The following is a 23,991-nucleotide window of genomic DNA, read 5'->3' as shown; positions in this document are numbered from 1 at the left end:
AGCACAGTACTTGAGCTTACCTAGAAGTATTCCATGATTTACACAATCAAAAGCCTTTGAGAGATCGCAAAAAATCCCAACGGATGACTTACGGCTACTCAGAACATTTAATATTTCGTTAGTAAAAGAATATATAGCATTTTACGTTGAAAAACCAAACTGACATTTTGTTAAAACTTTATTTTTGCAAAGGTGTAAAGCTACTCTACAATACATTACTTTTTCAAGAATTTTGGAAGGCAGTCAGAAGAGAGATTGGGCGGTAGTTGTTGACATCAGACGTATGTTTTCCACTTACAGTTCAATTAAGGAGTCAAATTGAGGCCATTCCGATTATTAAAATTGTGATATACTCTCTACTGTTCACCTACATTCTCTTCATAAGCTCTTATTAAACAATGTTCAAATTGACTACTTGATTCTCACCTGTAAGTAGTAACGAGTGAGATGCTTATAACAGCACATCTTCTTTAGATTTCATTTGTTAGAGGAAATGATGGGCAGGCGAGGTGAACCACATCAGTCTGTAGTGCCAAAGAAGCAAAAGGAGAGAAACAAATTCGACAGCGCCACACATTGTTCTCCCCTCATGTGAGATACACTGGTTGGTGCACAGGCAGTTCAACCTGTGCAATCTGGCAAAAATACGAATTGAAAAACCCTTTTATTAGAAAATGTTACGCTCGAGGTGTACAATAGGTTGTAGATATTTTTTAAAAATTGTATTCATCCAAATAAACGTACAGTTCAATAACAAAAATTCGTTTATTAACAGTTTTGAGCATAAAGATCTTCCGCAATTTTCATAAACTGGCAAACAAACATACTTAACATATACAATACTATGACATCAATAATAAAGTATAACCTGTAGGTTTCTATTATAGCTATAAACAAATACAAAAATATTATACGCTTCCTCAGCTACGATAAACATGTAGCATCAATTACAATATTGCTTCGTGAAGTTCAAAATTCACATTCCTACCGTGGTGTACATCATTTCTTATCTGCTCCATTAACTGAACCAGACTGTCGAGCAGAATTCCGTTTGATCAAACACATCGGCTCCAGCAGTGGTGACGACTCTGACCTGATGGATATCATCCTAGATACAGAGACAGATCTAAAATATGTCTCTTCTACACGAGCCAAAGAGCAGCAACAAGAAATGGTGCACCATATCTTCGGCGGGAAAGATTTAAGTAGGTCTTACAAAAATACTGAAATCCTGTAAATACAATAAAAATGTGTAGTATGTTATTCAATAATGGGGGATACAGTCTAATTACTAAACCGAAGTAAAGTTTGTATGATCGCCTGTTAGCGATGTGGAAAATGTTATGTAGTTTGTACCTGAGAGAAAATGAGTTCTGTACAAGACTAACTTACGTTTCGTATGTTGCAAATGCACATCGTTATATCAAGTGATGTTACGTGAACAGGTACGCTAGGTACGAAGGTGACAATACTGAAAGTACTAGAAATCAAAATGACAAAGACTGCAAGTTTAACATGAATGATAGTTCCAGTTCCACTCCTGCAATAAATTAACGGTCACTCATGTTGGAATATATGATCACAAATCAACAGAAAAATCAGCTTCATTTTCTAAGTACAGGAAATTCTTTATGTGAAATATGTATGTAGCATCAACTTTGCATTTGTAAATGACACATCGTTTGTGCTATCTACTATCTCTCTCTGTACCATAACACTTTTTCTGTTTTGTAAAAGAAAAATCATCCAACGCTGGTTGTAAATGTATGAAAGTGTCGCACAACATTGAAATAGTGCGTTTTTTTTTTAGATAGAGGTGAACGTGCCAGCTGTGCGCTGAAGCGGCAATGTACCAGAGCCAGCAAGAAAGTAATGCGTGCAATTTTTTTCTCCTTTATTATGTTGGTAATATAGCAGTCATGAATTTGAGACTGTCCGACTCTGACGTGCTTGTAGCAGGGTATTATGTGATTGGATTTTTTTACTGCAGAAAGAGAAACGTGGAGACGGTGTGTGGCAATGCTACGGTACATGACAGCACCGTCAAACGATTGGTTCATCGTAGTTGCAAAGCTGGAGGGCGAACACAGATGGCTAATGAAATGCGGAGCGGTCGTCCAGCGACTTGCAGTGACTTTCAATGTATTGACCAAAATGATTTCAATGGCCGCTGGGTAACAGCAGTTGAATTGTGTCGCCAGTTATGCATCTGGAAGGGCCATGTGATGGCCAGTTTGAAAAACTGGGTTACTCCTAGATTTGTGCACGCTTGGCACCTAAAATGTTGACAGATCAGAATATAGAAGCAAGAAAAACGGTTATATCCAATCTGTTGCAGCGCTTCAGAGTCGAGGCAGAGGAGATTTTGTCAAAAACTGTGACTGGAGACGAGACTTGGGTTCATTTCTTGAACCAGAGTTCAAGAGGCAGTCCATGAAATGATATTACACGACATCGCCGACAAGGAAAAAATTAAAAACACTACGTTCTGCTGTGAAGGTTATGGTGTCAATGTTTTGGGATTTAGAGGGTGTGATTGTAGTTGATTTTTTGCAGACAAGATGCATAATAAGCTCTAACCAATACGTGCTAACCCTTCCGAAGTTGGATGAACGATTTCGCCCATCAAAAGTGAAGGCAGTTCTTATTTCACATGGCAATCCAAGGTCGGACACCAGTCACTTCACAACTGGCGAAATTTCAAAATTTGGCTGAGAAGTCTTGCCCTATGGACCATGCAACCCTGAACTTGCACCATCTGACTTCCATCTGTTAGACGATTCAGAGGGGATTATCGGGTCACCCGTTTGAAGACTCTGAAAAATTCTTTGTGCCAGTGTCTTAGAAAGCGAAACCATGATCTTTACTGCACAAGTATAAATGCTCTTGTTTGAAGATGACAAAGAAACTGTGAACAAATATGGTGATTATACTGGAACGAATTAGTAGTGAATATTGTTGTTGTTATGCTATTTATATGGCATTTGATTTCCTTGTAAGATAATAATAAAAAAGAAAGGAGGTATCAGTTTGTGTGACCCTCCTTTTTGAGTTGGTTGCATCACAGGTACTGATGTGGAGCACTCAACTGGCTGATAACTGCACATACTTTCCCTTATTTTCTTTGGTTAGGGCAACTCACTAGTGCGCTGACCTTTTAATTTTTTGTAGGAGATGCGAGTAGTGCTGACGTCACCTCGAAACTACGTGTGCCAACATTTCCCAAAGGTCAAATTGGTCATTGCAGAACATAGTTTTCATCTTTTAAATGTACTGTCCAGCGACCTCTTTTCTTCGTGATTGTCAATCCTGGACTGACAGTGTTCCGAAATGCCGCTCAACAAGGAGAACGAGGTTAAGTGGGAGGGTTTATATCAGGGTATATGACAGTTGCGGAAGCGATGTAAGGAAGGAGTTTGTCCATCGCTACGCAGGGGAAAGCAAAGAAAACAAAGGAGGGGAGGTGGACCCTGTTAAAGGAAAGAACGAGAAGGCGAGAGTTGCATCTGGCAGGAGGGTTCAGTGTACGGGCATATTTGATGTTACAATACTTGGGGTCCATACAAATCGTTTCGTGTTTCGACTTGGAATGTATGTAGGTGTAGGTTTGGTCAGGTGCTCTAGTAAAGGCGCAGCGGTGTGCGACGGTTGGAAACGTTATTGCTGTTGCTGTCGAGTTTATAGGATGTATGGACGACATGACTGTGAGGTCTCTCAGACAATACTAACTTTCGTTTGGTTCAGGTTTGGCCACTGCTTGCCTTATTCTGTAAAGAAAAAAAAATCTAGCAATAGGCAGTAGAACTGTTAAAGAAATACTGAGAGTGCTTCGAGAGTACGTGTCAATGTTAGGGACCGGGAGTCCTCACGTAAAAGGAGAAGTAGATAAAGGAATCCAGAAATTTATAATTGCCACGTTAGACGACAGTATTTTCACGGATGAGGCAACTGTCACACGACATGGTGTAGTGGGACGCGAAATTGAAGCGTGACCCATTCACCAGTGTCAGCCCAGTATGCAGGTGAATATAAGTTTAATTTAGTGTTTTGTTTAGGTATTTTGTAATATTTGTAATGTTTGTGAATTATCTTAAGTTTTGTATTTATTTTTATGTTTCATGTACGGAGAGGGCGGCGCAACGAAAGGAGACAGCATCTTCACTGCCGGACCAGAGAGAAAATTGCTGGCCACTATACGTCGCGGGTCGACAGCCAAACCGAGTTGTTGCGTCGTGCTTCTAAAACCTGAAAAAATAAGAATTTGTAATGTTTCTTCAACAATGACGTCATAGAAAGTTTAATCGTATTGTAAATGTGCAGTCCTATCTTGTGAAGGCTCAGGTTCACGTCTATATGTAGTATATATGAAGATAATAAACTAGTGTATACTACAAAAGTTTAAATACGTGTTCCGAGAATTTATTTATGAAGAATTATATTAAGGAATAAGTATTACTGATTTATTTGACAAGATTATTAATTTTTGACAACGTTCATCGCGAGTTTGAGTCTTAAAAGTTTATTCGGTGTGGTTTTAATATTTATTAAAGCAGATAACTTGCATTATTATAATTTCCGAGAAGAAACAAACGACATGTAAATTGAAAAACGTTCGCGCAAACCAATTGGACTGAGTGACGTAATCCTGCGCATACGACTCAAATGATGATGTTTTAATTACAGTTTCGTTCAAGAACCATTCAGAGACCACTTTGAAAAGAATTTAAATAATTTTGAAGTGTTTTGTAACTGACGTAGGTGACGAAGTCTGCACAGGGTCATATGTCAAAAGAAAATCATTTATACAAAACTTACGTCGTTACACTACAATGGGGGTACAAAGTTTTCACATTTATAGCATGGCAGCGTAGTTACATACAAATAAAGCATTCCAGACATCACACCAGCAGAGATTGTCAGTGAAATATGAGTTGGCAATATTTGTGACCACTTATTGAAACAACATCATACTTTTGTCTGTGGAGTTAAGTCTAGTCGTCGGTTTATGGAACTCTTGCCAGTGACAGAAGCGCGTCTTCTTTTGTGAGTTGTGTAAGTTACGAGACGCAGAACACAGTGGTGAGAGCACCACTGGTCCTCTGAAGCCTGTATTTGTACAAAAGATGAACTGTTGGAGAGAGAGGCGAAAAATTCGTAAAATACGGTACGAGACAGGCGTATCAGGGAGTTCTTTCAATGTCCATTCCATGCAGGAGAGTGTTATAAGCTGGAAACAGAGATTTCGGGGAGCACGTTGGAAGGACCTTTGCCCTAGTTAACTTGTGCCATTGCCGACGCACTTTACAGCTGCCAGGTGTCAGGTGCCAGGTGGCAGTTGTCAGTTCCTGCGCAGGAGTCGCGCCAGCGCGGCGCGGCAGCAGACGACGAACTCGACGATCTTGAGCACGGCGGGGCTGGCGGCCAGGCCGTCCCAGAAGGCGACGCGCCGCTGGTAGTCGGGGGGCAGCTCGGACAGCACGCGCAGCCCGCCCCCGCCGATGTCCAGGTAGCGCAGCTGGCCGCCGCCGCTGGACGGCCACGCCACGCCCCCCAGCACGGGGTCGCCGGCGTCCGGCGTCGGGTTCCTGCACACACCGACACCAAGTGTTAGCTAAAGTGGAGAGTGAAGTAGGCCTGCAAACGTCACTGTACACGGGGCACTCAAAGAACACAACAAAAGCCGTAGAACACTGTTCTGTGAGCGCTGCCACTGCATCTAATCTCTTGAGGGTGCGCCCCAAAGGAAAGAGGGATAAAGGCCGGTTCCCATTAGGGCTGCCGCGCGTCAAAACTGCGCGTCAGCGGCGTGGTTGCCATGGAAACGGCGTCAGCGGCACGGCGCGGCGGGCGCTGCGTCGCGGTTTGACCATATCGAACCGCTTCCGCTGCCGCCTGCCGCGCTCCAGGTCCGCGCCGCCAATCACAGAACGCTCTGAGCGTGACGTCAGGTACGGAACCCCGGCCACACGAACGTTCGCCGAACCGCTGGCGCGGACGCGGCGGCAGCTATGAAATACTTATCATCCGATTCCAACGAAACTATTCGGCAGAAAAATTTGATTCTTGGGAATGTTACAGCCTGATATCTTTTCTCGATAAAGGACCGAATTTCTTTTCGTTGTTCGTCGTGGTTACTTGCTGTATCGCATTTACGTAAACCATTACACGAAATTTTAAGGAGTGTGCAGAGGTAAAAACGCATTGCGTGGACTTTGCGTGCAGTTCATTCTAGGTAGTACATTATCGTGTATGAAATTTAGTCATCATATCTAAATTGTTTTTAAAGCTGAGAGCAGATCGATAGCTATCACCGTTCTCGAGATATTGAATGATATGTCGGCGGTCGGGCTGTGCGGTGACCGCGCGCGGGTTGCTCGCGACGCGACCTGTACTTCGTCCTGCTCGTCGTAAACCATGTGGTTGTATCAACCGCAAATTTCGTAAACGTATCTGCACTAGGAAATGCCCTACAATTTAAAATCTGGTTTCAAAAATTCTGTTCCAAATATATATTATTCTTTCGTGATTCTTAAGTAAGGTGCTAGCGATGATTACATTATGCTCTGTGGTGGCTTCCACTTTCATCCCTTCCACCTAGCCTTTGTGTTCCTACTGTTTTCCTGTACCTGCTACCGTATCACATTTTAAATTTTTGTCTCGCTTAACTATCTGAATAATCTCTTTTACCGTACTATGTTTCAGTGTGTTAGGAGATAGTGAACAATCATGAACAGTAGTCATGAAATCTGTTTATGCTGAAATGAGGAAACATGAATAATGAAATATGTGAAAGAGTACATTGTACAGAAAATGAAAAATTGGTATGTCTTCACCCAACTTCGTCTTTCCTTCATGTAGGTGAAAGATATAGTTATTCAAGCACACCGGGCGTTTCGGTGAGTCCCACCCTGTTCCTTAGTGGCTGTCCGTCATTGGCTACCGCTAGCGTCTGCCGCTTCCAGATGGGAACGCCAATTCCACGAGCCGTCACCTCAAAGCGGAAAACGCTTGCCGCTGCCGTTGCCGGATGCCGGTTCCCAATAGAGCACGGCAGCGCGGCGTGCGGGAACAGCAGGGGCAAGCATTTTCCGCTTCGACGCGGCGGCTCGCGGAATTGGCGTTCCCATCTGGAAGCGGCAGACGCTAGCGGTAGCCAATGACGGGCAGCCACTCAGGTACGGGGTGCGACCCACTGAAACACCCGGTGTTCTTGAATAACTATATCTTACACCTACATATAGGAAAGACGAAGTTGGGTGAAGACATACCAATTTTTCATTTTCTGTACAATGTTCTCCTCATGATTGTTCACTATCTCCTAACACATTGAAACAATGTAAGACAAAAGAGATTATTCAGATAGTTAGGCGAGACAAAAATTTAAAATGTAGTACGGTAGCAGGTACAGGAAAACAGTAAGAACACAAAGGCTCGGGGGAAGGGATGAAATAGGAAGCCACCTAAGAAATCAGTACCCAGAACAACCAACTCTGGCCGTAATAACGACTATGATACGCCTGGGCATTGAGTCAAACAGAGCTTGGATGGTGTGTAGAGGTACAGTTGCCCGTGCAGCTTCAACACGATACCACAGTTCATCAAGAGTAGTGACTGGCGTATTGTGACGAGCCAGTTGCTCGGCCATCATTGACCAAACGTTTTCAATTGGTGAGAGATCTGCAGAATGAGCTGACCAGGGCAGCAGTCTAACATTTTCTGTATCCAGAAAGGCCCGTACAGGATCTGCAACATGCGCTCGTGCATTATCCTGCTGAAATGTAGGGTGTCGCAGGGGTCGAATGAAGGGTAGAGCCACGGCTCGTAACACATCTGAAATGTAACGTCCACTGTTCAAAGTGCCGTCGATGCGAACAAGAGGTGACCGAGACGTGTCACCAATGTGCGTTCACCGCGATGTCACGAAACACGTATGCGACCATCATGATGCTGTAAACAGAACCTGGATTCAACCGAAAACATGACGTTTTGCCATTCGTGCTCCCAGGTTCGTCGTTGAGTACACCATCGCAGGCGCTCCTGTACGTTACAGACATGCGGATAAGATGCCTGTCATCTCGGCTGCTAGTGATACGAGGTCGCTGGGATCCAGCACGGCGTTCCGTATTACCCTCCTGAACCCACTGATTCCATGTTCTGCTGACAGTCGTTGGATCTCGACCAACGCAAGTAGCAATGTCGCGATACGATAAACCGCAATCGCGATAGGCTACAATCCGACCATTATCAAAGTCGGAAACATGATGGTACGCATTTCTCTTCCATACACGAGGCATCACAACAACGTTTCACCAGGTAACGCCGGTCAACTGCTTTTATCGTATGAGAAATCTTTGGAAACTTTCCTCATGTCAGCACGTTGTAGGTGTCGCCACCGGCTCCAACTCTGTGTGAATGCTCTGAAAAGCTAATCATTTGCTTATGACAGCATGTTCTTCCTGTCGGTTAAATTTCGCGTTTGTAGCACGTCATCTTCGTGGTGTAGCAATTTTAATGGCCAGTAGTGTATTTTGAGTCCCCATTTCGTCAATGGCCATAGTTACTTTGGTAGTTCGCTTATAAGTAAGGCCACTACATGAAATTGGAGACGGTTGCAGTGGAAAATACAGGTGCTATGGTTGTACATTTGGCGCAGTCGGCTCTCTGCCGTTTTGCGAAGCTGACGTACATGGAGGTCTGCGCAGCGCTACGTGAGGGGGTCGTTGTTTCCTCGCTCGAGTAGTGGTACTGTACTGTCAAAAGATCACCTCCACCGATGATGGTGTTTTTGTACAGAAAGGCCACTATAAAATTAACGTTCTCTGCCCAGTACAGACAAACTAAGCCATAAAAAGTAGGGCGTTTTCTGCGCGAAGTAATGCACGTCAATCCACAGAACCTTCCCGGAATACATCTCTCAGTAGTCTCCAGCACGGTTTACCTGAAATTTTGTCGATGCAGCTTATTCGTTTTTCCATCAATGAATATTGTTTCCATCACTGGGACGGCAATATGTGCATAGTGGCTGTCGACCATATAGGACTCGGAGTTTGGACCATACGAATCTTCGAGCTGCCATTTGAAGTTCCAGCTACGCTTCTTGTGGATATGATATGGCTTACAGAGAGGTATTAAGTCATGTGGAAGGAAAGTGGCAGACTTTCGAGATTATCCTGAACCGAGCGCATCAGGAAGCGAATTGCGCACACACATCCCGTCTTACTTGACCATTGGTGGCTGTCGAGCGTTTGTCATTTATGACGGTCAACCGCGGACCTGTTAGAGGTGCAGGCAGGAGAGGCGCGTTCGTCCCGAAAGCCTGTACAGTTGCCTCGTCCAGATACGTCGTACTGTCACGATGGCTACATCACAACTGATGACGCTGCCTATTACCTACGTTGAGGAGGCGGGAACCAGACGAACGTGGATGTTCTTCCATTTTGGTTACTGTCCCCGGCGGATCCTGTTTCTGCATCCAGAATGCCACCCCCGATATCAATGATACTGATTTCGACGAACAGTTCGCAAGGATCTACCGGTCATCAGTGAGCCGTGGATGGCTATGCGTTGGATTAAACCTTGGTTGCTATTCTGTCTTTAGTCTCCCGCGGTTATCGTGATTATGCTGTTATCCTCTTTTTCCGCCGGTGGCAGCAACGCTATATATCGATATTCGCACCTTGGACTATCTTTCGCCTGACGCTTATAGTTTCCAGCCGTTTTTAAATTAAAGGTGCCTTAAGATATGAGATTGTACGGAACTTTCAGCCGCTAATTAAGTTACAAAACTAAAGCTACGTTTAAAAAAAAATATCATGGCTCTTGTAATGTCTGGTCAAATAAAAGATTGTATGTTCGAGTGTAACTGACAGCCGCTTATTTTGGCCCCTTTCCACAATTAAATTACGTGGCCTGTCCTGCAGGTTTAGCAGGGCATCTCACTGGTAGCAGAGCGTGGTTGCGCTTGTGCTTGACGTTGTGGTGGTTAGTGTTTAACGTCCCGTCGACAACGAGGTCATTAGAGACGGAGCGCAAGCTCGGATTAGGGAAGGATTGGAAAGGAAATCGGCCGTGCCCTTTCAAAGGAACCATCCCGGCATTTGCCTGAAACGATTTAGGGACATCACGGAAAACCTAAATCAGGATGGCCGGAGACGGGATTGAACCGTCGTCCTCCCGAATGCGAGTCCAGTGTGCTAACCACTGCGCCACCTCCTTGCCGTTGTAATTGCTGTCAGTTTCACTCTTGTTTCGTTTGTGTTCTGTGCCACCATATTGTTTTGGCTGTTACTTGTTTCAGGTGCTTATCGTCATGGCAGTCAGACAGTGTCCGGGTATCAGCCTGCTGAGAAAGGACCACCTTGTTTACGAGTTGGCAATAAGGCGCCAACCGGTTGAGGGCAGTGTTCCAAAATTGGTAACCTGTTTGCGCGCTGCCGGTCTTCATCCGGTTGACGTCACGCCGGCGGTGGTGGGTGAGCCAGGAGCGGCAACTGAATTTTTGTTTGAGGCTATTAAAGGCCTTGAGGACACTATTTGTTTTTTGGAGGGAACCCAACCTAGTGACAGTCACCTGGATAGAGTGCGGGCACAGTTAATATATTTAAGTAATCGGATAGCAGATTCAAGCACTTTAGATTTGGAAGATCATCACAAAAAAATTAACCATTAAGTTGGGAACTTTGGTGAGCGCATTACAGTTTAAGCTTACTTGTTAGGAGTTGGATGGGAGGAAGGTGAAGATAGGAACTTGCGCTGTCAGAGAGAGAGTGAGATGCTGCACGGGGTTGGTACTGTTACATCCTCTGTCAAGTTAGATGCTGTGTTTGCCAAAGTTGCCTAATCCTCTGGCCTATTTCTCCCGAGATATTACTTAATTGGTTGTGGAGCGACTTGATTAGGTGGAAAAATTATTGTGTTTATTGGTTCGCCTAGAACAACAAGCGGACACCTATCGTGCTCCGCACCAAGTAATTTTGTCGTTGTTGTACCCGTTAGCTAGAGGCCGAGTTGCAGAACCTCCTCTCGCGAGCCATGGCGGAAGGGTTTTCCTTGCAGCAATTGAGTGAGCTCGTAATTAGCCAAAGTTTGACCACCGGGGTTCGTAAACAGCTTGAGTGCCGTTACATTTGGGAAGAGCAGAGGGATGAAGAGAAGTTACATCAGTATGTCGACAGAGTTCAAACAGACTCTTTGGTCTTGCTAATTGATTTACCTGAACGAGAATTGGTCTCTACCGTTCTTAGGGGAATGCGTGTGGCGGATAAGTAGCATTTTGTCTTCCGCAAGCAGCCTTCAACCTGGGAAGAGCTCCGTGACGTGGTAGTAGCAGCATCCGCATTACCACTTGAGAACCATGTACGTAACGAGGTTAAGGGGCGGGACGTCGACGCTGATTCCGCAGTATCTACATCCCATGAAGTTATCAAAAGGGAACCCCGGCGTTGTTTCAGGTGCTGCAGCACGGCTCATTTGCTGCGCTCTTGTGTTCAGCCTCGTACACCCAGAGCCAATAGATGACGCCGGGTTGAGCAGCGAAGTCGGGTTCGAGTTTTCAGACATTGGCGTACTCGGATGGTCGCTCCCTCACCACCTCCCTTGCCTTATTTGTTTTCGGGTAGGTGGCGAGCCGGTTTGCGCTCTTTTGGATTCTGGTAGTTCCTTTCCATTATTGAGCTTCGAGTGGTTTTCGGAATTTGGGCATCTCACGAAACTTCGGTCGGTCCCTTAGCCGGTGCCAATGGCCAGGTGTTCACTCTGTATGGTTGGGTCTGGTGGAGTATATCGGTAGGCGATTTTTCTTGGCCTGTGTCTTTAGATTTGGTTAAGGAACTGCCCGTTAATCTAATTTTGAGGCGTGATTTCATCAACAAAACCAGGTTGGTCTTGGATTATTCCGGACACACCCTTTTCTTTCGCTCCTGGAGAGAAGTTTGGCCTTTGCGAATGCGCTAAACCTAGTGTTAATAGAACTGCCGGGGCGTTGGCTGTTGAGGCAGTAGCTAACGAGTGTGATCTGGCCCATGTCTTGCCCCATCAGGCTTCTCAGTTAGGCGATTTGTTGCACAGTTTTCCTCAGCTCCTAAGTGATAACCTGGGTGTTACTAACTTTCTTGATTATCATATCCGTCTGTCCGACAATATTCCGCCTCTCACCCCCTAAGGTGAAGATACTCAAGTCTATGATATCTCAGATGCTCCAGCAAGGAGTGATTAGGCCTTCTACATCTGCTTATGCTTCCCCAATGTTTGTGTGTGTGTGAAATCTTATGGGACTTAACTGCTAAGGTCATCAGTCCCTAAGCTTAGACACTACTTAACCTAAATTATCCTAAGGACAAACATACACACCCATGCCCGAGGGAGGACTCGAACCTCCGCCGGGACCAGCCGAACAGTCCATGACTGCTCGCCCCAATGTTTCTTGTACCTAAAGATCAGCGGCATGATTTCAGACCTGTGGTTGACTACCACCGTTTAAAAGCTAAGGTTGTCCTTGAATCGGTACCCATTCCTGATTTACATAATTATTTTACTTTGTTTGCCGGCGCGAATTGGTTTACGGTCATTGATTTGAATCAGGCCTATTATCAGATTCCGTTGGCTGAAGAATGTAAACATGATTGGAACTTGTTCGAGTTCACCAGACTTCCTTTTGGACTAGCAACTGGAGCGGCTGTGCTTACTCGTTTGTTGAATAATATCCTTGGCGACTTTAAGTTAGTCTGTGTGTATAATTATTTGGACGACTTGGTTGTCTATAGTCGTTCCTTTGAGAATCATTTGGAGGATATTCAGCAAGTTCTTTTGAGATTACAGCGAGCCGGGCTGGCCGATAAGCCTAGTACGATGACGCTAGCTATGCAGCAAGTATCTTTCTTAGGTCATATAGTGTCGGGTCAGAGTGTTTACATTGACCAAGAGCGAACTAAAGCCTTACGGGCTTTGCCTCAATCTACTGATAAGTGGGGAATTGCTAAATTCATAGGTATGGCAAATTATTTTAGGCGTTTCGTTCTCAATTTTGCTCAGTTGGCGACACCCTAAAATCAGTTACGCCGGAAGGGCGCGCGTTTTGAATTGGGACCCGCTCAGGAGGCTGCCTTTGTGCACTTTAAGGCAGCAATAGCCAATCCTCCGGTTCTTGGGGTACCCGATTTTAATAAAAGGTTTGTTGTTCAAACTGACGCTTCTAATGCTGGTATTTCAGCTCCTCCAGGAGTCTCATCGATTAAATGGCGCAAATGGCTCTGAGCACTATGGGACTTAACAGCTGTGGTCATCAGTCCCCTAGAACTTAGAACTACTTAAACCTAACTAACCTAAGGACATCACACACACCCATGCCCGAGGCAGGATTCGAACCTGCGACCGTAGCAGTCGCGCGGTTCTGGACTGCACGCCCAGAACCGCGAGACCACCGCGGCCGGCTCATCGATTAAATGATGCCAAATTCAAGTACTTCGTCTACGAGTGCAAGGCTTTGGCCGTTTGATCGGAATTAGAGAAGTACCGCTTCTACCTTGAACATCGGGTTTTCCAATCACAAACCGACAATCAGGCTTTGAGCTGGGAGTTGGCTAGGCTGCGTAAAACTGGCCGTATTGTCAGGTGGGCAGTACGCATTTCGGCATTTCAGTTTGAACATGTGAGGGGCTCTCAAAATATCCTTGCGGATGTTCTCAGCCGGATGTTCGCCGTAACTAATGCTAGTGAGAAAAACCAGTAGGTAGAGGCAGAGAGTCTTAATCGTTGTTGGGTGAAATTCCCCTCTTGTTAGAAGATGTGGCTCAGCAGCACGATGAGGACCCTGTTTGGGCCCCCATTAAGCAACGTGTGTTGGCAGGAGAGCTATCGGATGAGTATGTTGTTAAGAGTGGTATTCTCTGTAAGAGGGTGGGCGAGGCTAAGCAGTGCAAGATCTGTTTGCCTGTAACTTTGGTGCTCCCGGTTTTTCGTTATTTTCATGATTCGTTGTTGGGTGGCCATTTGGGTACTTATAAGACCCTCCAAAAAATCAAGGAGCATATAACTTGGACCGGGATGTGAGAGAGATGATATTTCAATGCCGCTTGTGTAATGTAGCCAAACCCAAGGATGCTCTTCAGCAGGGTTTGTTGAATTCTGAACGAGAGTCCTGTCCTATTCACAAGCTCTATATTGATTACTTAGGACCGTGACCTCGTACTAAGAAGGGTCATTGATAAGTACTAGTTATCATCGAGGCGTTCTCCTGATTTACTAGGCTCCTCCCGAGCCGTAACATTACCACTGCCACCACTATTTATCATTTAACTTATGTCTTCAGTGTTTTTGGCCCACCGAAGCAGCTTGTTAGCGATAATTCTCCAGCTTTTATTTCGGCTCATTTCAAGGCCTTCTGTTTTCAGAATGGTGTTACACATATCACGACCAACCCGTATCATCCCCAGGGGTCCTTTGCGGAAATAGTTAAGCGAAATCTTAAGTCCGCATTGATTAACTATCATCAGAGAACCCTAGTAAATGGTACTCCAGTCTTACCTGGCTTAGTTTCGCCTTTAATACTGCCATTCATGAAGCCTTGCGAGCTACGCCCGCCTCCTTGATCCTGTCCTATCCCGTTAATTCCCCTCATTCGAACTTGTGGGGATTTCAAGATCTTATTCCAGCCAATATTAGCCCTGTGTTACCAAGGAAATCTGGAAACGGGCCAGGCGTAATATACTCAGAGTCCATAATAAACAAGCTGAGCGTTATAACCGTAATCGAGAAACCTTTAAAGGAACGCCAGGGAATCAAGTTTATGTCCGCAATTTCCCGGGGAGACAGGTGCGTGGCGGGAATCTTAGTAAATTTACTCCTCGTTTTCTGGAGCCTTGCAAAAGAGTGCGTATCTTAGGCCTGGTAAATCTGTTGATCAAAGGAACAGTTCAGGTAAGCAGTATCGGGTTCACCTTAGCCAAGTTAACTTCAGGTATCTCAGAGGTTGAATCATCCCCTCCCTGTGTTATGTTCGAAGGGAGGGGGGGGGGGGGGGAGACTGAGCCGTGGCTGGCTTATGCTTTGCGTTGGATTAAACTTTGGTTGCTATTCTGTGATAGTTTCCCGCAGATATCGCGATTCTGCTGTTTTCCTCTCTTTCGCGGGTGGCAGCAGCTGTGTGTATCGATATTCGCACCTTGGTCTATCTTTGGCCTGGCGCTTACAGTTTATGGCTGGGCTGCGTGTGGGAGTTGGTCGGTTGGCGTGGAGCAACGAGGAAATCTCCACGGCGCCTAGTTTGGCCGCGCCTGCTAGCGGCCCCTTATGCAGTGTCGGAGTGTGTGGTGCTGTTCCCATTGCTACGAGGTTCGTGGATCCTGGACATGGAAGTTGAGTTTTGACTTAATGTACCAGCGAGTCATGACTGTTCACATTGTGTCATTTGGAGTTCGTTGTCGGCTGTTGGGATAGTCCTGCGAGCAACAGCGTGTGTTTTTAAGTTCGCAAATTTTAGCCACCCTCCGGTGGAGTTTTACTGTACTTGGTTATTTCAATTGAAATGCAACAGCGGAATCTTCTGCCTTGTGGCCGTTAACGTTCTGGTTACCTGCCCTGGTTGTTTACGAAATTCAGGCGGTGTATCTTCCTCATCATGTTGTCGCTGTCGAGAACGGTGTGTAGTTTGACAGCTCAATGTGTAATTGGCTGTGGGTTCCAATACCTTCTACGTTGTTCCATTGAACTCCAGTTTGTGTGCTGGTCGGGTGATGCGGAGGTTATCTTGCCAGTGGGTCCGTTGACTGTCTGTCGGTTGGGTTGTCGCTGAATCGACAATAGTTGGGCCGAATGCCTGTCTCACCTAAGTGAGCGTTAGTGTTTGAATTCCAGGCTGACCCTCAGAACTTCTGAGCACCCTTTGGTGTACTGCCTTTTCTTGTTTGTTCTTGTTGTTTGTACTTGTATGGCTTCTAGCCGATTTTTAGCTTAAGGTTGTTTTGCCCTTAAGGCATCAGATGATTTGGGCCTTCAGTCTAATTTAAGAACTGTTTTACGTAAAGCCTATGGCATTTTTAAAATTATTGTTATTGAGTCTTAAGTGTTGGACCTTCAGCCGATTTTGATTTTGTTTTGCTCTTAAGGTGTTAGATGGTTTGGGCCTACAGCCTAATTTAAGAACTGTTTTACGTAAAGCGTTTGGCATTTTTAAAATTAATGTTATTGAGTCTTAAGTGTTGGGCTTTCAGCCGATTTTGAAGTTGAGTTGTTTGCTCTTAAAGTGTCAGATTCTTTGGGCCTCTAGCCTAATTAAGGAACTGTTTTAAGATAAAGCTTTGCCTTTTAAATTTCTGATTTTGGATGAGCTTCAATTTATTGGCTTCCAGCCTTTTAAATTAAAATGGTCTTGCTCTTAAGGCATGAGATTGTACGGCACATTCAGCCGCTAATTAAGTTCCAAAACTAAAATTGTTTTTTTTTTTTAAAAAAAAATAATTTTTCTTGGCTCTTGTAAAATCAAATAAAAGGTTGTATGTTCGAGAGTAGCTGACAGCCGCTTATTTTGGACCCTTGCCACAACTACCTGTCCTGTCCTGCGGGTTTAGCAGTGCGTCTCAATCAGTTTGTTCAGATCTTCAGAGTTGCGGAAGTGTTCTTTATTGTGCCAATTCTACTCTACAGCATAAGTGCAACATTGTTCTGTTGGAAATAACAAATTTGATGGCTGTTTATCTATGGATAAAATATTCAGTCTCTCACTCTGTACAGGGGCAGGAATGGAAAGATGATATGCTATTTGCTCTTGTTTTTTTTTAATGTCGAAGATAACTGAAGTGTAGAAAAAAGATCCTATGGCAAGCTTCAATTCCAGCTGTTCATTAATGAACTGGCGATTGATTGTCATCTGACGTTTTAAACTTGTTTGTTCCCCTCTGAAGTGTCATTAATGACGAGGACGCAGAGACCACTGGTGTGAGCATTCCGACACCCACTCTCCATCCACATCACAAGAGATACCTGGATAGTACCAATTTTCACCCCCATTTTGGGGTGGGGGAGGGAGGAATGAAGTTTCTGGGAGAGATAAAGCAACGAACAGTCTCAGGCACTGATACGGTTACGGCAGTCTTGCAGCAGACGGTAGCATGGCAAGGGGAGCGTCCTGGCTGCCTGTCTCGTAGAACCGCTACCATGCTCACACGGGATTGTCTATTGGGCAAAATAATGTGAATAAATTATTGACCGCAGAATTGGAGCGTCAGTTGTTTGGATTTCATTTCTGAAATAGTGCTCTCCGCTGAACCCTGGGAGTTCTTGGTGGGACAACTTGTGACCCAGCAGTAATATTGCTTTCCAGGATTCATTGTATCTTTCCAGGATTGATTATATCTTCCTGCCAGCAAAACAGCTTGTCAAATGAGGTATCCCTGCATATCTCAATCAAATCCGTCTATTCTCACCACCCTACTCTCCCTCTAAGAGCTGTAATCCTTCTCCATCAGTACCATAAATCGTATAGTTGCTTTGTGCAAACTAGTGGCCGAGACACACTCACACGCCGTGTTCAAAAACAGAAAACCTTACTAAATGCAAAGAGAGACCTGTACTGGCGGCAAACATACGCTAACCTCATCGCTACAACTTAACTACAATCTTCTCTACGTACTAGAAAGCGTCCCATTACGTCACAATCCGACTCCCTAATACGCACCTTATAACCTCTAAGTACTACCTCTCAGATATTTTTTCAGTGCCACATAATGACAGTCAATTAGATTTTTCCTTATTCCTCATAATCAACAAACGAACTGACACATCTGTCTCACCTCTTGGCCCCAGTTTCCGGATCTGGACCACGTACCAACAACACATCTTGATAAGCCAACCATAGCACAGGGCACAAAAACGAAACAACTCCTGTTTACCACTATATTATCATTTGATAATTGAAACAATGCATTCACTCATTTCTAGGAATCCTTGGAAACCTCTAAAACGTGGTCATTCACAGAGGCTAATATCCTGAGCCGTAGAAATCTTCCTACATCCTACATTTCGTAATCCCAACAAACCTGCCAATAACACCCACTCCTGTTACCCATAAGCCTCACTTCAGCATTGGACAAAGGCTTTGGATCCATTCTCTCCAACACCTGTATAAACACCTAAGCAAGCATCTACTCCTCCTTATAAGCAATCTCGATTCCGCCCCAGAGTTTCCTCTGACGATTTGCTCCTGTACCTCACACAATTCCTTTAGCATCTACTGAAGAATCGTACTTAACCATGTCAGTGTTCTCCGATCTAACCAAAAGCAGCACTAATTTCCAGTATCTTCCATCCAACTTCAGGTTTGCCTCGAGTCTGTGCCCTTTCTCAGTTTCTGCATATCCTCTGTACTACTCCTTCGTCTAAACGTCCTACTCCCGTCTACTTTCGACATCTGCATCTACACACATAGTCTGAAAGCCACCATACGGTGCGTGTACCATTACTAATCTCCAGTTTGTCGACGACATCGGCCTCTTAGCCCTGCACCACATCCCAGCAAGCACAAAAACCCTTGAACTACATCTCAATTACTTTACCTTCTGGTATAACCGGTGGCGAAATCAACCACATCAAGACTCAGACAAAGCATTTGCAGCTTCCGCGTCAGTGATTCCTCTCTCACCATTTACACTCATCCAAACCCAAGTAAAAATACACTCTAAGATGAAAAATACGACACGTCACGAAGGAATTATTCAAATGGTTCGGAAATCAGTAGATGTGCTGTACAGTCGTGCTCAAAAGTATCCGAACGTCCTGAACTGCATTTCGTCTGATTCGCATAAAACCCTCATAACGCAGTTGTCTAGCAGGTCCTCTAATCACTCCTTGGTACAGTCGTTTGACTATTGAAAATGGTTCCAACAAATCACCACTAGAAAACACTGCTCTGTATCGCAATAACTCAAGATGTAAAGTAACACCATGATACTACAAATATCAGGGAACATCTTAACACAGATAAGACTGTCCTTAAGGCTTGTAAGCTCACATTTATTACAATAAATGACATACCTGAAATGTTACCAATCTCATTATAACGTCAGATAGGTAATGCACTTAGTAAGATCGTCGTATTCATGATTTCCTCTTCAAAGTTACATACCGCACTTATTATTTAACACAAAATGACATTAAAAATTTAAGATATTCACGAGCTGCTAGTTGAGAATATGTATGAACTTCAAATGACACGACGAACCGTCTCGTTCTGCATATGGATTCAAACCCAGGTCATGCAGACGAAGCAAAGATTTCGTGACAGACGGAAACTAACAGTCATTCCTGACTAGGCATACAGAGAGTAATATACCTCGATTTTAGACAGTATCAGTTAGGAAATATCAACTTTCAATAACAAAACGTAAACATTTTTAACGGACGCGAATTCCTACCCAGTTCCCTGTTAACGAAATACGAGATATGTTAAATATTGCTTCTTCACAAGGAACTTACTTGAAATGCCGTGGGGTAAAGCTTTGTGTTGGACAGGGATTCGATCCAGAACCTAATCGGATTGTTATCGAAGCACAATCCACTGTGATACATCGGATTTTCTCGGCAGTAACAAGATGTTTCAACTGAAATGACGAGACGAAACATTAATTTTTTCCTTCCCAGGACTCCAACACGCCATCTATAGCTGTTATAATCTAGAGAAAACGAACGTTAAATATGATCGACAAAATGGCGAGCTTGTTGGATGGCCCTGCCCATATTGCTCCAAACTTTCTCAGGAGAGAGATCCAGCGACTTTGCTGGCCAATGTAGGGTTCGGCAACCGCGAAGACAAGCAGTAGAGACTCTCGCCGTGTGCGGGTTGGGCATTATGTATCTGCAATGTGCGCCCAAGATGACTTGCCTTGGAGGGCAGCAAAACGGGGCGTATAATCATCGTCGACGCTTTGTTATGCTGTAAGGGTGCTGCGGACGACATCCAAAGGCTTCTGCAATGAAAAACTAATGACACCCCAGATCATCACACCTGGTTTGGCGGACGACAGTTAGGTTGGTATCCAAACACTGTCTGGGGCGTCTCTAGACACATCTGGAATCTCACTGACTAGAATAGAACTGATCCATGATGACCAGCGAAGACGACCAGTTTGTGAAGCTCTTTCAGTTGAACTAATCATCCAATTTTTTCTACATTGTTATTTGTTTGTCTGTACATTTAAATCACATCTACTGATTTTCGTCGCATTCGGATAAGTGCTTCTCGGTGCGTCTTTTTTTGTGTGTGTCTTACAGTGCACCTTGGACTAAACTTCAACCCGTAAATCAGCATAGAATTTCCCCGCTCTCCTTTCCCATACTGAACACTTTCGGATTTCCTATACTTCCCATAAACTTCAAACCACACATCCTATCCTTTCATCCACGATTAATAACGTTTGTAACCCTGTCGCCTTTAGACCAAAACGTGCCCACTTCGGTCGGCCGGTGTGGCCGACCGGTTCTAGGCACTTCAGTTTGGAACCGCGCGATCGCTACGGTCGCAGGTTCGAATTCAGCCTCGGGCATGGATGTGTGTGATGTCCTTAGGTTAGTTAGGTTTAAGTAGTTCTAAGTTGTAAGGGACTGATGACCTCAGATGTTAAGTCCCATAGTGCTCAGAGCCATTAGAACCATTTTTGAATGTGCCCACTTTCACAGCTACACAGTCTGTACATGTGCATCCGTACGAAACTTGAACCACTTTTTCTGTGACCACGAAATTCACCCACAACATACCCACCTTTCTGGCTCTAACACAATACTCATCTTCCTCTCTTCCTTCCGCCCCCACACTACCCTCCCCTTCTCCCCGCCCCTCACACACACCCTCTCCGCCCTTTCCAAGTGCTTATTTCATGGTCTTAGTTTTTCTATTTTTCCACCCAACATTTTTTCCACAGCTTCCCTCCAACAACCCTCCTCTCCTATTGCTCTCTTTCAGTAACTCCAGTAAAACGAAGTACTCTCTTTTTATGAAAACTATCATCAATCACTCTTTTAAAAAGACTGCATTATTATACTGAAAACTATGACTGCACAACTAATTGTTTTAATAACTGAAAAAAATCAGCCACGAGTTTATTTGTAATTTTTTAAAACTCTGCTTGTATATTTCATAAATTCTTTCGACAGAAGAAAGAAATGAGTCATATTTTAAAAACCGCTTAAAGGAAGAAGGTGTTGACCGCCCTTTGTTAGGGTGGCGTTGTTCCGAAGAACTGGAGACCTGGATCTCTTGCTGTATATGGGCAGCCATCTGCTAGTCTGCCCTTGTGTTGTATACAACACTAAATATATGCATTGACGTATTTATGGGCTTGGACATTTACCAGACTGGACCTACTGAACTTGAGCCCCCAACCAGATGGCCTGAACTGTTGACAATCCTGCAGCAGCTGCTGCTACCACCATAAGAAACGTTGAAGTCGCAAATGCAGCCCAGGATGTGCTGATGCGAAAAGCCCATGCAGCCCATGGGGTCTAGTCTTGGCTGGTCATCCTGACATACATGCTATTCAGATTGCTTACTAAAAAGTATGGTGTGGTCAAATTGAAACTGGTCTGGTAATATTTCAGGCACCTTAAGATAGTCAATCCAACTGACACCATTGCACCTTGGGCAGAGGATGTAAGTTTGGCTGCCTGCCTTATGGTGCATGAAAATATTTCCGGGCTAGTTTCATTTTTTCCATCCAATATTATTCTTGATGTGCTGTTTGTGACTTTCCTGATGTAATAACTGCTTCATGGGTTCAAGGGCGACGCATCGGATAATGTTCTGAAAACCGTGCTCGTCATGACGAGAAGCTGTCTCGTTGAAATATTGTGCAGCTTCTTATGGAAGCGACGCCCGTCAACCCATGAAGCAGTATTATTCTTGTTGTACGTCTTGTTGATCTAAAGGAAGCTACACTGTTGGAAGAATAAGTATATTTAATCTTTAACGGGGAGATTCAGTTAAATATCAGATTTGGATTTTGAAGACTTGTGTCTTTTTTTTGTCAAGTCTGCAGACGAGGTAAACTGTCCAACTGCCTATTAAATCTCTTCAAAGTTTAATTATGCCTTTGTGTGGGTGAGCAATGACACCAATTGGGCCGCATCCCGTGGTCGTGCGGTAGCGTTCTCGCTTCCCGCGCCCGGGTTCCCGGGTTCGATTCCCGGCGGGGTCAGGGATTTTCTCTGCCTCGTGATGGCTGCGTGTTGTGTGTTGTCCTTAGGTTTAAGTAGTTCTAAGTTCTAGGGGACTGATGACCATAGATGTTAAGTCCTATAGTGCTCAGAGCCATTTGAACCAACACCAATTGGTGCTAGGAGAAAATTTATTACTGACAGATTGACGCTGACGTTTAGAAATATATGCGTATATGTGGTCTGAATATTAGCAGATTATTCAGCCAGTAAGGCGACGTATTATTCTACAAGTTACAAGTACGGATTCCAGGCTCCATTTATGGGGGTGGGGATGGGATATCCTAATCTGTTATAGTCTCTCGCTACCCTCCCAATTCTAACTTGCCATCACCACAGCTTTGAACACACCACAGATTCCTACTATTATAGAAATAATGACAATAAAATATTTCAGTGTAATAATGTTTCGTTTTCACCAGTGAGTACATAGATTTAGAGCAACTTCCAAGGAATTGCATTTAAGAGAACTACAGCACTTGAAAAGCATTCATTTAAAAATTTGTGAAGTGGAATTGTCACATAACTGACTTACAAACTGTAACAGCAACAAACTCCCTCAGTTTTGAGAACACCAAAATGTATGCAATATGAAATAAAAGTGTGCGCTGATCATTATCAGCATTCCGCTTAGCCCTGTTACAATGAACAAAGGACTGTGGAAAATCACTGCGTGAGTTTGTAAGTGAGGGGAATGCTGCTGTTTTCAGCCATTTCTCCTTACATTTCAAAAGTTGATCTTCCTGCAATTTTTCTTTTTAGTCTGGAGGAGATTCCTTTGCTGTCTGTCTCGGCTTAACCAACTTCCAGTTATTTACACGTTCTACTTGTGAATCTTGAACCGTGTCAGATTTGTCTGTCAGCAGCAGGTACAGCCAGGATTTGAGCGGTAGCATTTACTCTGTCAGAATATTGTCCACAGACGGTCTGGAAGCACCCCATTTACGTTGGCAAGAAGTAGCTTGTAAGTTTCTACAGCTCCTCGCCATTTTCGGGATTCTGACTTTTTATGCTGCTTTATCTCTGAAAGTTAGTTGGGTAGTTGGAAAATTACATAGGATTACATGTAAATATAAGCGACTGTACTAAAACGTCTTTTGGCGGTTTTATGCAACACGCCCTGCCCCCCTCACCCCCCCCCCCCCCCCCCTCCCGCGCTACTCAATTGGAGCTGCTCCTGTTGTAGTATTTGTAATGTGTGTCTGGCCACAAATTTTAAATGTTGTCATAAATAGTTCTAGTTTTGAGAAGTGCAGAGTTTTCCCACATAATATGCAAGTTAAGCAAGGGGAATTATAGAACCAATGTGTCTAAAAAGCACACAGTACTGCCTGTGTGTAGAAGGAGAAAAGCAAGTTTTGATCTCTCATTACAGGTGCTCAATATGGCAGCCGTTTGTGAGGAGACAAACTTCAATACGTGTGTGCACTTCATTGAAGTCGCTAACACGAATTGCCGAGGAAGGTACGACAGTAGCCAGCTTTGGAATTCTGTTCACTGGGTTGCCTGTCTGCAGGCGCGAACTAATTTGGTACGACACTATGGAGTAGATGATTTGTCTACATGTTCTGATACTCCTGCCCCCAAGTGCAAGTATGCCGTGACGTGTATTAAAATTTACTGATATGTGTCTTTTTCTCTATGTCATTTATTTCTTTTGCAGTCGTTTTCTGAAACTCCACAGGTAGAGGGTGTCGTGGTAATAGGGACGAACATTAAAGTGCTATAGAACATACAAGATATATTGAAAATTTTACAGCCACATTAAGTAAATTGTCCCATTTATGTATGAAA

At 44.2% G+C, this 23,991-nt stretch overlaps 1 protein-coding gene across 2 annotated transcripts in view; it reads right to left on the bottom strand.

Annotated features, from left to right (window-relative positions):
* Nucleotides 1–746: 746 nt before the first annotated feature.
* The window catches only part of LOC126272555 (juvenile hormone esterase-like), a 378,748-nt gene continuing 355,503 nt past the window's right edge, over nucleotides 747–23,991 (bottom strand). The window contains exons 10-11 of one of the 2 annotated variants that reach the window (XR_007549239.1): nucleotides 4,880–5,585; nucleotides 747–4,245 (exon numbers count right to left, since the gene is read on the bottom strand). Coding sequence is in view for 1 of the 2 variants with exons in the window: in XM_049975474.1 (XP_049831431.1) it covers nucleotides 5,339–5,585 (247 nt within the window). In the remaining variant the exon portion in view is untranslated. Of the gene's footprint in view, nucleotides 5,586–23,991 lie in introns of both variants that reach the window. The other variant, XM_049975474.1, reaches the window with a different exon arrangement.

This window comes from Schistocerca gregaria, chromosome 5 (genome assembly GCF_023897955.1).
Source record: "Schistocerca gregaria isolate iqSchGreg1 chromosome 5, iqSchGreg1.2, whole genome shotgun sequence".
Lineage (NCBI taxonomy): Eukaryota > Metazoa > Arthropoda > Insecta > Orthoptera > Acrididae > Schistocerca > Schistocerca gregaria.
The sequence above is the reverse complement of the archived record's forward strand: the minus strand, read 5'-3'. Positions and strand labels throughout refer to the sequence as shown.